A 12,467-nucleotide genomic window follows, 5' to 3' on the forward strand; every position below is an offset into this window, starting at 1 on the left:
CTCTCTTGCTGTGGGCATCCCCTGGGAAAGCCCCCTGGGATGGTCCTCCCTCCACCTCCCAAATAACAATAATCTTAATAATCAGTCACGCTTCTCAGCACTTTCCATGTATTAACTCAAATAATCTTCACGCCCCTTTTACAGATGGTGAAATTGAGGCAGAGAAAGCCTAAATAAGCAGCCTAAGTTCTTACAGATATAGAAGGCAGAGGTGGGATTCGAACCCAGCTCCAGAGCCTTCACTTCCAACCAGCATACTGTACTGCCTCAGCTCCTCTGGGGGCACTACCATTTCCTGGGTTTCTGCTTCTGGAAGCCTGGGACAGTCCATGGAGAGACAATAGGAAACAGGGAGGACATGAGCTTCTAGGTAGATTTTCAGGGAAGCTCAGAACTGGGCATCAGAGCTACCAAAGGCTTTCAGCCTGTTCTGAGAGACCAAGCTCTGTTCTGAGGCCAAGGTCTGGCAGGATCCATGTGAAGGTCCCCCATGGTCAAAAGCTGACCTTCACAGGACCTCAAGGCACATGCCATTCAAAGACCCCTCACGAGGACACACGTTACCTAGAGCCTCCCTGACAGCCAGCCCACCCCAAGGCTGCGGGAAATCTCCAATGGCCCAGCCCTGCCAGCCGAGGGCTGCGGCCACTGTGCAGGCTGCCCAGAGAAACCCTGTGCCTGGACCAACCAATCCACATAGTCGAGTGGGCAGGGGAGGACTTTAGAGGGTCTCAGGCACTAAGCAAATCCCAGCTGCGCCTGGAACATGAAGTCAGCCCTGGCACAGGCTCCCCGGGGCTCAAGCAACAAAGGGCACCCTGGGGAGGAGGCCTGTAGGCTGGGCATCCTGTGTGTTGCCTGCAAGGCCTTCCCAGACCTCACACGGCTGCCTCACTGTTGTCACTCAGGTTTCAGCTCAATGACCACCCCTCCGAGACCTCTGACCTCCACTCCAAACAGCCTCCTGCCACTCACATCATCCCACCTTATTTTCTTCATGGCGCTCCCGCATCCTGACACTTTGCTGCTTGCTCACTGTGTCTGCCAATTAGAATGAAAGCTCCACGAGGGCAGGGGCTCTGTCCCGTTCACTGCCAGGTAACCTGTGCCTGGCGGGAAGGCCCGCTAACGCCTGTGGAGTGAATGAATGAATGAATGAACGAATGGGTCCCAACTGGCACAGGCCCGTCGACTCCAATGAGGGCGGGCACAGACAGCTAGCCAGCTCCGCCTTTCTGTTCTCCTCTTCCTTGGGATATACAGCCTTTTTTAAAAACTTCAATTCTAGTGTTTTAAACTATATTGTTTTTTTTCTGATTACAAAGGTAACGTGCTCACAGCTGAAACTTAAACAGTACAGAAAGGAATGACTTAGAAAGCAGAGTCCCCCCATCATCCCATCTGGCAGAGAAAGTCACCATTCGTGGTGTGTTGTGTATTCATTCGGGTTAAATGTAGTTTCAGAAGAAAATCCACGCATGGCCATTCCCACTGCACAGTCTCTTCTCCTGTGTGCGTTTGACGACTTACCACACTGTGCTTATCCTGTAACTTGACACTGTCACTGACTATGTCACAGCCCTGTTTCCAAGCTGATGTATCTCCTATGTGCTCATCCCTATAATGGCCGTGTAACATTCCACAAGTAGAAAACTATAATTTACTTGGTGAAGGGGGCCACCAAAGGGAAAACGGTTGTTTCCCATTTCCACAGTTACACTGATACCACCAGAAGCGTCTTTTTTGTGCCTGTAACGAAAGAATGCAGCCCGTTTCTTCTCTGGGGCTACTTATTAATAAATGAGGCTGGAAGTGGGATTACCTCACAGAGGGCACGACAGTGTTGAGGTGGACGGTGTAGACTGCTCTGGGGAGTTGTGTGGTATGTGGGGAAGAGTTCTCCGGACTGAGCCTCCGTGTTCCCACAGGGGGCTTTGCGGCCATCTACCTATGCCCACGCCACTCCTGCCGTCCAAGCGTGCTCACGCCACCCCGGCTGCAACTCAACACAACAACAAACTTCCTGAAAGACCCTCCTATCACAAACTGATTTTGCAAGCCTGGGCTCAGTGAAAATAGGTTCTAGCCCTGAGTTTTAAGCTCTCCACCGGCAGTAGAGTCAAGCTCTACCTAACACTGAGAAATACCTCATTATTCTCTTCCTGCAAAGTTGTCTGAGGAATCTAAGGCTCCGAACTCCCATGGAGCAGCCCAGCTGCCCCTAAGAGCCTGTCCAGTCTGGAGTGCAGAGCACTTGCTCTCCCGGCCCTGCCTTCCAGGAGAACGCTCCACCTGCTGGTGTCTGGTCCCATAGACGGAACAGCCTTCACGCAAACAAGCCTCTGGGGCTTGGAAATGCAGCCAATTGTCATTTTTTATAGCATCATCCAGGAAAAGCCAGAGGCCCAGGCTGCAAAGAAAGGCCACTGAGGACAGGCGATATTCCACGGCTGGGGGCCTTGCACTCCACATGGGGTTTATCTGGACTGAAGAGAAGACACAGCTAATAGAGACACAAAAACAGCAGACCCCCTAGTGGCCAGTTTTATGGCAGCTCAGGTGCCACAAATCCCTCCCCTTCCCCTGGATGCCTTGCCCAGGGTTGTCATAGAAACTGCTCCTGGCATCTGGACCAAGCCGAAGTCCCAGGTGAGCAGCAGTTCCTACTGCAAGTAGAGCCCAAGGCCCAAAGCACCCGTGAGCGTACCGACAAGAAGGAGACTGGGGAAGATGCTATCTCCTGTGTGCTGGGTGTCACATCACACACGTCGGCTATCTGGGTCTGGCCCAGTTCTTAGAGGCCAAATGGCTCTAAAACAGCTCCAGTGAAGGACATGGCCTGAGACTGCTAGATGCTCCCCTCCTATCCCTGCCCTAGTCTTCTCTGGGACTATTTCTTAGTGCATAATTCCAGAAGCGGGGGTCACTGGACAGAAGCGGATGCCAGCTCTGGCAGGCCCTCGGATGGCAAGCAGGCTCAGAACTGGGACTTCCGGACCTGACCCACACTGCCAAGGCAGGCAGGGCTGGCCATCCCCAGGGTGCCTGTAACGTACTCACTTATCACACCCTTGACTGCGCAGCTCAGAACAGACATCAGGATCACTCTCCAGGAGTGTCCTGGGTTGTCCTCTGTCCTGGTGCCTGGCTGGGCGACGGTGCCATTCTCAGCAGTGTGGGTAACCATTAGTCCCAGGGCTCGGCTGATCTTCGGCTAGTGGGCGGATGGCTTCCATGTGTCCCTGGGGAAAAAGGAGGCATTCTTTAGCTTAAATGGTCCCCAGCTCTGAGCCAGTAGGCCAGCCAGAGAAGCAGCCCCAAGGCAAATACCACAAGGCCCCGGCTCCAGGCTCAGCACCAGACACTCATCCTGCCCAGGCCACCTGACCCCTCCCCTGGAACCTGCCGCCTCCCTCAGGCTGTTCTGTTTGCTCAGGTCTGGTAGGTCCAGTGATGAGGGCCTGGGATCCCTCCCCAGTCACATGTAGGGCCAGGACTTAGGGCTTCTTTCGCCATGAGAGAGTGTGTGCTCAGTCATAATCTCAGAAGGGATATAGTTTTAAAGTCCAGCTCCAGTCTCACTTGGCTTCAAATTACACTCTCACTTTCACCCTGTGGTGGGTACATCTGTTCTCAAGGGCGGTCAGGAGCCTCACGGGAGACAGGCAACATGGGCCATTTGTTTCGGCATCCGGGAAGATAAGAACAGCAACACAGAAAAACAAGCGCACCAACGACATGTGCTAAAACCCTCCACCCACAATCCCACCACCCTGATACTTATTTCCTCCTGTTGTTTTATCATTTTGATGTCGAGGCTCTTCCTATTAACATCAGTAACTGACTACAAGCTGCCGTCAATCTGATGTCCCTTGCCACGTACACATTTTTAACAAATCCCCAAGACTTGACCATTTAATAGAGAGTGCCACATGTTTCATTTCTATATGAAGGTGCCAAAGCTTCTCTGAAAGCCCCTTGAATGCAGCACCACCGCACAAGCCCAAGGACAGGTCTAGCACGGCCCCATGGAAGGATGCCACTCAGAAGCTGAGAAGAGGATGTGACTGGCGGTGGTACTTGGCACCATCCCCCCACTGCCATGGATGGCCAGACAGGGTGGAGCACAGAGGGACCACCCTGTGCTGACATCCACAGTCACCTTTGTTCCTCCCCTATCCCATGCTCTCGGAGCAGGGGTGACTCTAGCCTTTGCTCTATAAGCTGACAACCTGCAAAGCAGCAGGGCAGCTGAGAAGTGAAGAGCTGGGGCTGGGGACCCAAAACCACCGTGTGTGTGTGTGTGTGTGTGTGTGTGTGTGCTGGAGGGCTGGTACAGTGTGCACCCCTGTGGCAGAAGGCACCAAGGGCCCGGGCTCCTGTGCTCTGCCTCACCCCTGTACCTCCCCAGCTCCTCCACAAACAGAAGCCTCCAACCCTGCCCCACTGCTCCATCTTTCTCCCGTCTGTCTCCCTGCCTGCCTGATGGTGGGTGGGGGTCACCAAGGCACGTACCTATCACCTCGAGAAAAGGTTTTAATGGGGTATGTTCCACAGCCCCAGCGCCAGTACGACCCTGTGGCCCAGAGAGCTCAATCCACCCACGGGCACGAGCTCCTCCCCTTCCCTGGGCTCTAAGCGGGGCACATCAATAGCCCAAGTCCAAAGCAAAACTGAAACAGAAACCAAAGCCCACATCCTGGCAGCACAGCCTTATGGTTGCTGCAGGCAGCCCAGGGAGCCCGTTGCTGGCCGAGGTACCACCCCAGCAGATGAAGCCACAGCAGTGAGAACAGGCTCCCTTCCCAGCCAGCCTCTCGCTGCACACCTCCTGCTCCCTGGTCTGCAGGCTCTTCCCCAGGGAGCTGGCAGGGCTGCACTGGGAGGTGATGGTATAGCAGGGGACCCAGCCCCTCTGACACACCCTACCCCTGAGGGTAGGTCCCAGTGTGCACAGGGCATTAGGCTCCTCTGCGGACTGCACAGCCTGAGCCAGAAGTTTTAAGAGTATATGAATGTGTGAGGAGCCCTGATAACGACTAACACGTGCATAGAAGTTAGACCTTTTTGAGTAATACATCACCTCCACGATTCTGTCAGGACTCCTGCGGGGGGGGGGGGGGCAGGAAATATCAACCCTCACTCCCATTTTAGAGATGAAAACACTGAGTCTCAAGATATCAGACTTCAGGCCAAATCTGCACATGCGATGCAAACCCTGGTCCTCAGGCTCCGGGCTCCGGGGTCGCCTCTGTCCCCACCAGCATGCCTTCACACTGCTTCCCATCCAGATCTCGTCCTTCAGGCACATGTCTGCACATACACACTTCATTACATGTAATCTACTTGGTCCACCCTGTAAGCTGCTTGCTTGTGAACACACAGCCGAGTCTGTCCATAGAACTGTCCTGACAGTTCCTGTCAACATGCAGGGGCTGCTAGGAGCTTGAAGGAGCAAAGACCACCGTGGTCCCAAGCCCTCTCTCCCTGCCCTCCTCCGCAGCCCACACCCACTCCTCCAAGACCCTGCTCCCTCCTCATTCCTTTGACATGACGCCACCTCCCATAGTCCCCAGTCATTCCATCGCCAGTGTTCCCACAGGCCTTTGAACAAACACCCTTGTGTTGAAACTTATTATGTGTCTGTTTCCCCTCCACATAATGAATTTGTTGAGACTGTGGGACTTCTGTTGGATGGATAGACAAGCAAGGAAGAGCAGGGTCCAGGTAAACTTGGGGGTGATTGCACCAGCCAGTGACATTAACCAAACACAGTGATGGCTGGAGATCTTCTCTCCTCTGCAGGCTTCCTCCACGGAAGGGCTTCCTCCACAAACGCCATAAACAGTGTTTTACCACAGTCAGGGCTGTCTCTGCAGATGAGGGAACAAAGAGTGGTCACTCTCCTTTCTCCCACCTCCAAGAGCCGCTGCCTGGACTGAGAGGGGCAAAGAGTCCAGGTCGAGGTGGGAGCCTTGGGTCCAGACAACCCAGAAGACACATCACACAAGGAAGCCGGGGCAGGATCACGGCTTCCTGGGCATCCCCAGAGACGCGGCAGGCTCCTGTGTGGGCCCAGGGCCAAGGTCGGGTTCAGGTCAGAGAACAACAATGCCTATTCTGTTATGTCTACAATGTGCTGGCACTCTCAGAAGGCACGTCCAGTTTTCATGCAAGCAGCATTCATCTCCCAGAGAGGTTTAATCAGCAGCTGCTGGCAGGAAATTCCTTCTGCACCATTCACTCCCCTCCCCTATAACTATTTAGGGTAAGCTGGGCTTGCAGGGCTGAATCGCTGCTTCTCTGACCAGAACCTAAAAACCAAATCTGCCCCCACCCCTGCCCTCACCTCCGTGGCCCAGAACCTAAGACTGGGAGCCAGGAAGCAGCAGGCAAAGCTCCCTCTCTTTCTCTCTGTCACTCTCCTCTTCTTAACTCTCCCTGAATGTCCTTCACCCCAGGCACCCACAAAGGAAAAATAAGATGCCCCAAATGTCCACTGGGGAGTCCTCCGGGTACCCAAAGTGCCACCCCCACCCCGAGTGATTCCCAGGTGACCCAGAACAGAAGCTTTTACTGGTCCTGTAGTAAGACCAGCCCCGTGCACAAGCGGATTGGCAGCTTCCCAAACCAAGGAGTGACCACGCTCGGCTACAGAGGCAGCTGGAATTCCAAATCCCTCCAGGGGAAAGGCTGAGTCTCATCTGCTCCCCCTGGGCAGCAAGGCGACCCAGGCCCTGGGGACGTGGCCAGCATAGGGAACCTGGGCAGGAAGGGGATGAGCTTCGCCTGACTGTGCCTTTCTACCCCGTGCCCCTCGCTCAGCGCTTGGAACCTGGGCTTTCCTGTCTGCTGACCATCTCGTCACCAGCCTTCTGTCTCTCCTGGAGGCCACCTTCTCCTGCCACCCTCCTCCCCTCTCTTCCTCTTCCCATCCAGCCCACCCTACTTTACATGCCCCCCAGTGCCCCCTTGGCACACACCGTGACAGCCCAGCCCCTACACCTTGGGAGGGTGGTCTCTGGCCCCACGCCCCTCTCTGTTCCCTCCCATCCCACCTCCTGGCACCGGGAAACTGCCGCCTGCTGCCTGGCTGAAAGGCTGGACAGCTGCTGGGCTCTCTAATTAGCTGCCTGGCCGCCGTCCCAGAGCGAGGCATGTGTTACTGTAAAGAGCTGCCTCACCTCCCCTTCATCAATAATCCCCTATGCCGATCCCATCAGGCGGCAGCTGAAGGCCCCGAGAATCCAAGTCACATGAGACCAACGAGACTCCTCCTGCCAGCAGGAGAGGGACGGACAGTTGTCTCATAGCCTCACCGACAAAGTGACCAGACATGCATGTATCTGGGTTCTCCCTATCATTGCCACAGGGTGTCCTCCAGGATACCCCAGCACACCATTCTTCGGAGCAACAGGGAGCCTGCCCCTCTGTGGCCTCCCCCAGTGGGGCACAAGCCAGGACTGCCCCGACAGAGTGACACCCACAGCCTGACTTTTCCCAGCTTTCTATAGCCAAGTCCCCCCAGAGGTTTCTAAACAACCAGCAGACCTAGTCCAAGAAGTCCTGTGGAGGCTGGTTTGTTTATTCAAGGTATTGTATTCCAGTAGTCAACAAATGTGTACTGAGTACCACCGAAGGTCAGGCACCCTACTCGGTGTGAACAAGACACAGGCTGGCGGGGACACACAACAGGCACACCAGCCAATGCACACTGTGGTTTCTGATGCTGGGCCACAGGGAAGGGACAAGAACGGACAGAGGACGGAAAAAAAACTGGATGTCAGAGCGTGAGTCTTACACTTCTGTAAGGAGGTAGCATTTGGGCATAGAAATCCGAAAGATGCGAAAAGGCCATGCAAAGAGCTTTGGAAAAAGCATTCCAGGCAGAGGGAGCAGTCAGTAGAAAGACCCTGAGGTAGGAGCAAGCTACACAGGTTTGAGAAACAGCAGGGCCAGAGGAGCTGGAGTAGGTAGAAGGGGTAGAAGGGGTCAGACATGTCCCACCCCTAATTGCGAAAGTCTTCTGGTGGTCCCTGCAATGCCAGCTGGGCCAGCAAAAAGCCCCAGTTGCCAAGTGAACAGGCCAGCCAACAAAGATTCCCCCAGCAGGCAGGGGCTGGGAACTGTGGGTCCTCATCCTGGGCTATTGTTTGGCTCTGAGTTTATTCACACATGAAGGGAACATGAGAAGTGTGAAGGATAGCCTGTAATTTCCATCTGCTTCTGATCAAAGGAATTTAAGTAACTTCACCTGGCCCTCTCTGGCCTGGGCATTTCCCTCTAACAATGAAAGATTCCCTTTTATTCCAGCTAGTTTCTTGGGCTTTCTGTCACTTGCGATCAGGAAAATCTTGCCCTGGCTGGGTGGCTCGGTTGGTCGGAGCATCGTCCCGTGCACCAAAAGGTTGTGGGTTCAATCTCCCCAGTTGGGGTGCATACAGGCAGCAGCCAATCTATGTTTCTCTGTCTTTCTCTCTTTCTCTCTCCCTCTCCCCACTCCCCTGCCCCGACACCTCCCTCTAAAATCAATAAACATATCTTTGGGTGAGGATTTAAAAAAAAAGAAAACCTTAACTAACACAAGCGACTCCCCCGCCTCTGGAACGTACCTAATTGGCACAAGGATCACATATCGGAGCGCCACCTGCCACTTCTGCTGCTGTGAAAGCTGCCCCTTGCAGGCAGTGTGAAGTGCGGAACGAGAATCAGATGGGTCGGAGGCCGGGCCCGGCAGGGCGGTCTCAGCAAGGCGGCTACAGCGTCGGAGGCCCTCCCTTCTGACTACTGTCCTGTCCCCTCCCCTGGTAGAGGATGACTCACCTGACTGGCCAACAACCTACCTAGCCCACCTCAGCTGTCTTCTGCAAACAGGATATGTGGAAACTAGTAGCCTAGAGACCAGGCACGAGGCGAGAATAGGTAGTGCACAAATAGTTTGTTTTTCTACAAACTTCAGAACAGTACTATCCAATTTGATAGCCACTAGCTACATGTGGCCATTTAAATTTTAATGAACTAAAAGCGAGTAACATGAAAAATTCCGTTCCTCGGTCGCACTAGCCACATTCGAGTGCTCAGTAGCCACATGTGGCTGGTGTCTGCTACCTGTCACAGAGCAGATCTAGAACATGCCCATCCCAGCAGAAGGTTCTCCTGGACCGCACTGCTCCAGAGCTGACCAAGGGTGACCAGAAGGCTGCCAAACACACAGACCTAAAGCTGAGCCGAGCTTCCTTATTCTTGGAAACCCTTATCTTCTGAACAGACACCCCTGCCCTGCCTCTTCCTCGGGCTCAGGCCACGGTAACCAGGGCTGCCGCTGTGAGCTGGAGGGAGGGTTAACCCTTGTCCCACCAAAGTCACTGTGCACTGTCTAAAGAGCGGCTTACACCCAAGGGCCCAGGAGAGTGCCCTGGCTGCCGGGGAATGCGGCCAGCCTCTGGGTCTCTGGCTGTAACTCAGTCTAGAGGTGCTGCTGGGAGCGTTCAAAACTCCACAGTGTGCTGGGCGCAGGCCACGTGCCAGGCAGCTTTCACACGGACCATCTCCGCAGCCACCTGCATAAGTCTACGAGGCAGACAGCAACTCCTGTTTGCTCAGGGGGCAAGAGAAGCCTGAAGAGGTTAACAGGAGGGCCACCACTCTCCCTCCCTACACCCTCGTGACAGACACGGACATGTGGATGGGACTCAGAGACTTAATTTACCCATGGTAACGGGACGCCTACAGTTGGCAAGAGGTTCTCACGGCACACAGTCTCATGTGAGCCTCCCCTTCTAGGCTCAAGTCCACCCAGGGGCGTGGGAGCACCGCCTTCCAAGGGTCTGCCCGTGAAGGCCCAGGTAATGAAACACATCGCATCAGAGCCACAGCTGGGCCCTAGCGCAGGCCAGCCTGGGAAGGCGGTAGGGGTCAGAACACAGACATGCAGCCTTTCTCCTGGGCGAAGAGGGGAGGGGCACGATCACAATTTCATCTCAGAAAGCTATCCGTACCATGAGTTCCTTATCTTTGCACCCATGTCCTGGATACCACTTGACATACAGTAGAGACTCAATATCCAAGTGTCGAATGGGGGAAAAAGGCAAAATAAGGTCCTCAAAGAGTGAGGGGGCCTGGCCAAGAGAAGCCTGAAGGGCAAGTGCACTGGGTCAAAGACTGAGGAAGGAGCGTTGTTCTGGCGGACGCTGTCTGATCTGCACCTGACCCAATCCAACGGTCCCTTTCCCTTAAGTAATGGCACGGAGAGAAGGTCAGCACGCGCTGGGCTGGGCACTGACTGCAGCCAGGCCCTGGCCCCGTGAGCCTCAGCCCGGACACCCTGGCTCCTCGCTCGGCCTCTGCCTGGACAGCTCCCTGTAGCTCTGAAGTATTGAGCCTCGAAACATGCTCAAAATATGGCTTCAAATAGCACTTAGGCAAGAGTAATTAAAGGGAATGTTATCTCACTCAGTTTCTCATTAGCCACGTAATTAGAGTGCTGAAAATAATTAACATTCCTTTTGACAAAGGAAACAGAGGACCCAATCCATTCATTAGGACAGCCTCAAACAGCCTGAGCAGGGCCTAGAAGAGCTCATCCCCTCCCAGGCCCGGGCAGGCCAGCATCAGCAGCGGGGAACTCAGGCCCAGAGGCGAGGCCAGCACTGGGCTGGGCTCTCGGGCTTGCCGACGCGCTCGGTGCCCTGATGCACGTGTTACAGGGAACAACGACACATGTGTACACAGTCAGAGAAAAAGAACTTGAAGGAAGTGCACGATGGTTTCTAGATGGCAGGCCAGGGCCATAGGCCTGCCCCCCCCCAAGGCCCTAGAGAATGACAGGAAGGCATTTTCTACGAAGAATAAATCCATTACAGTCCTATAAAGCAAGAAGGAATTGTGTGGATTCCCTGAAAATGGAAGGCAGATGGGAATCAACATGGAGAAAGCACAACCCCCCAAAATAAAATCACGATGACAATAACAATAATGACGGTAGACACTTTTACAGCACAGATAAACATTGGACATGGTTCTAAGAACTCTGGCGTATATTATCTCATTTAAATCCTTTGAGACAGAGACTATTATTACCCCCACTTTTCTAATAAAACCCTGAGTTACCCAGCTTCCCCCCAGGCACAGTGCTAAGTAAGTGCCAGGACTGGGATTTGAACCCAAGCAGTGCAGCTGGGAATTCCACACTCAGAGGAGCAGCTCTGGGGGCCCCAAACTTGGAGCCAGCAGATTGGAGCCCAGGAGAAGCCCTGAGTGGATTTAGGCCAGCCGGGCAAGTGGGCCCCTGCCCACCTCTTCAGCCATATTTGTGCCCCGGACACGGGGGTGGCGAGGCAAGGGGACACCTAGACCAGCTCCTGCCAGTCCCCAGCAGGCACGTCCTACCATCCGGCCACAACCAGTGGTGCCTGGCTGTGGAGCACGGAGTCACGCTCACAGAGAGGTGACTGGGAAACCCCAAACATGAGAGAGGAGCACACAGCCCAGACTCGCCAAACACCTGACAGAAACCAAGCCACGGAAGAAGCACCAAGGCTACGAACAGAAGTTCTAGCTGGAGGACAAAATTAACGAAGTCAGCAGAATGAAGCGTTTTTAAAAGTACGATTCATATCCTCTGTGAGGCAAGAGGGGCTACTAAATCCATGAAACAAAACCAGGCTGTTAGCAGAAAACCATTAAAGACCTTAGAAATGGAGGAAGCACACCACCGTTAACTGGTTATCTCTGGAGCGAAAACAGCATGCTTCATTAACATTTTTCTTTACATATTTCTATTTTCCTAAACCCCCTATGCTGAGCATACATTACTTTTAAAATTGGAAAAGTTTTTTTTTTTCCTAACGTCTGGCCTGAGGTAGGTGCTCAATAGGATTTGGTGGCAAAGTAGTTATTTTGCAAAGCAAAAGGGGGTAGATTCTCACCCCACAACAGCCCTCAGCCCTGGCCAGGCTGGCCCTCATTTCGCACTGTCCCCGAGCCCCTCTCTGGGTCTCTGCACACACAGTTCCCCTCCTGGAAGGCCCTGTCTCCCCTCTGTTTCCCCACGCGTGCCTGCCCTTCAGGCCCACTCAAAGATCACCCTGCCTAACCCACCCGAACCCTCCTCCCCCAGTCTCCAAAGGGCACCTACTTCTCCAGGGTCATGGGACTGCTCTGGCCGAGCTGCCCTACGGGGTCACAGCACTGATAACATTTACGCCCCTTCCCTGTGAGCGAGCCCCAGTCTCGTGCTCCCAGTGCCATGGCGGCTCCTTAGCGACACATCGACACCGACACTGACACCAAGAGGGCGCCAGCTTTCCAGCCCTCTCTGCCCAAATAAAGCTGAGAACCTTTTGCAAGAACATTCTCAGATGTCAGTTGAGTGAATGACAAATAGAGCTTCTGTTCCTGGTGGGAGTAGGAAGAGGAAAACTATTGTGGAAGCGATTATTCAACAGGGCCGGGCCCATCGCAGCACA

At 54.1% G+C, this 12,467-nt stretch overlaps 1 protein-coding gene across 5 annotated transcripts in view; it reads right to left on the reverse strand.

Moving 5' to 3' along the window:
• The window catches only part of TMEM229B (transmembrane protein 229B), a 37,744-nt gene that overhangs the window by 9,377 nt on the left and 15,900 nt on the right, over positions 1–12,467 (reverse strand). For 2 of the 5 annotated variants that reach the window (XM_028508172.2, XM_028508173.2), the window contains exon 2: positions 3,061–3,242. Coding sequence is in view for 1 of the 5 variants with exons in the window: in XM_028508171.2 (XP_028363972.1) it covers positions 3,068–3,187 (120 nt within the window). In the remaining 4 variants the exon portion in view is untranslated. Of the gene's footprint in view, positions 1–3,060; positions 3,323–12,467 lie in introns of those variants that run through there. The other 3 variants (XM_036011135.1, XM_036011131.1, XM_028508171.2) reach the window with 2 other exon arrangements.

This window comes from Phyllostomus discolor, chromosome 1 (genome assembly GCF_004126475.2).
Source record: "Phyllostomus discolor isolate MPI-MPIP mPhyDis1 chromosome 1, mPhyDis1.pri.v3, whole genome shotgun sequence".
NCBI classification, from domain to species: Eukaryota; Metazoa; Chordata; class Mammalia; order Chiroptera; family Phyllostomidae; genus Phyllostomus; species Phyllostomus discolor.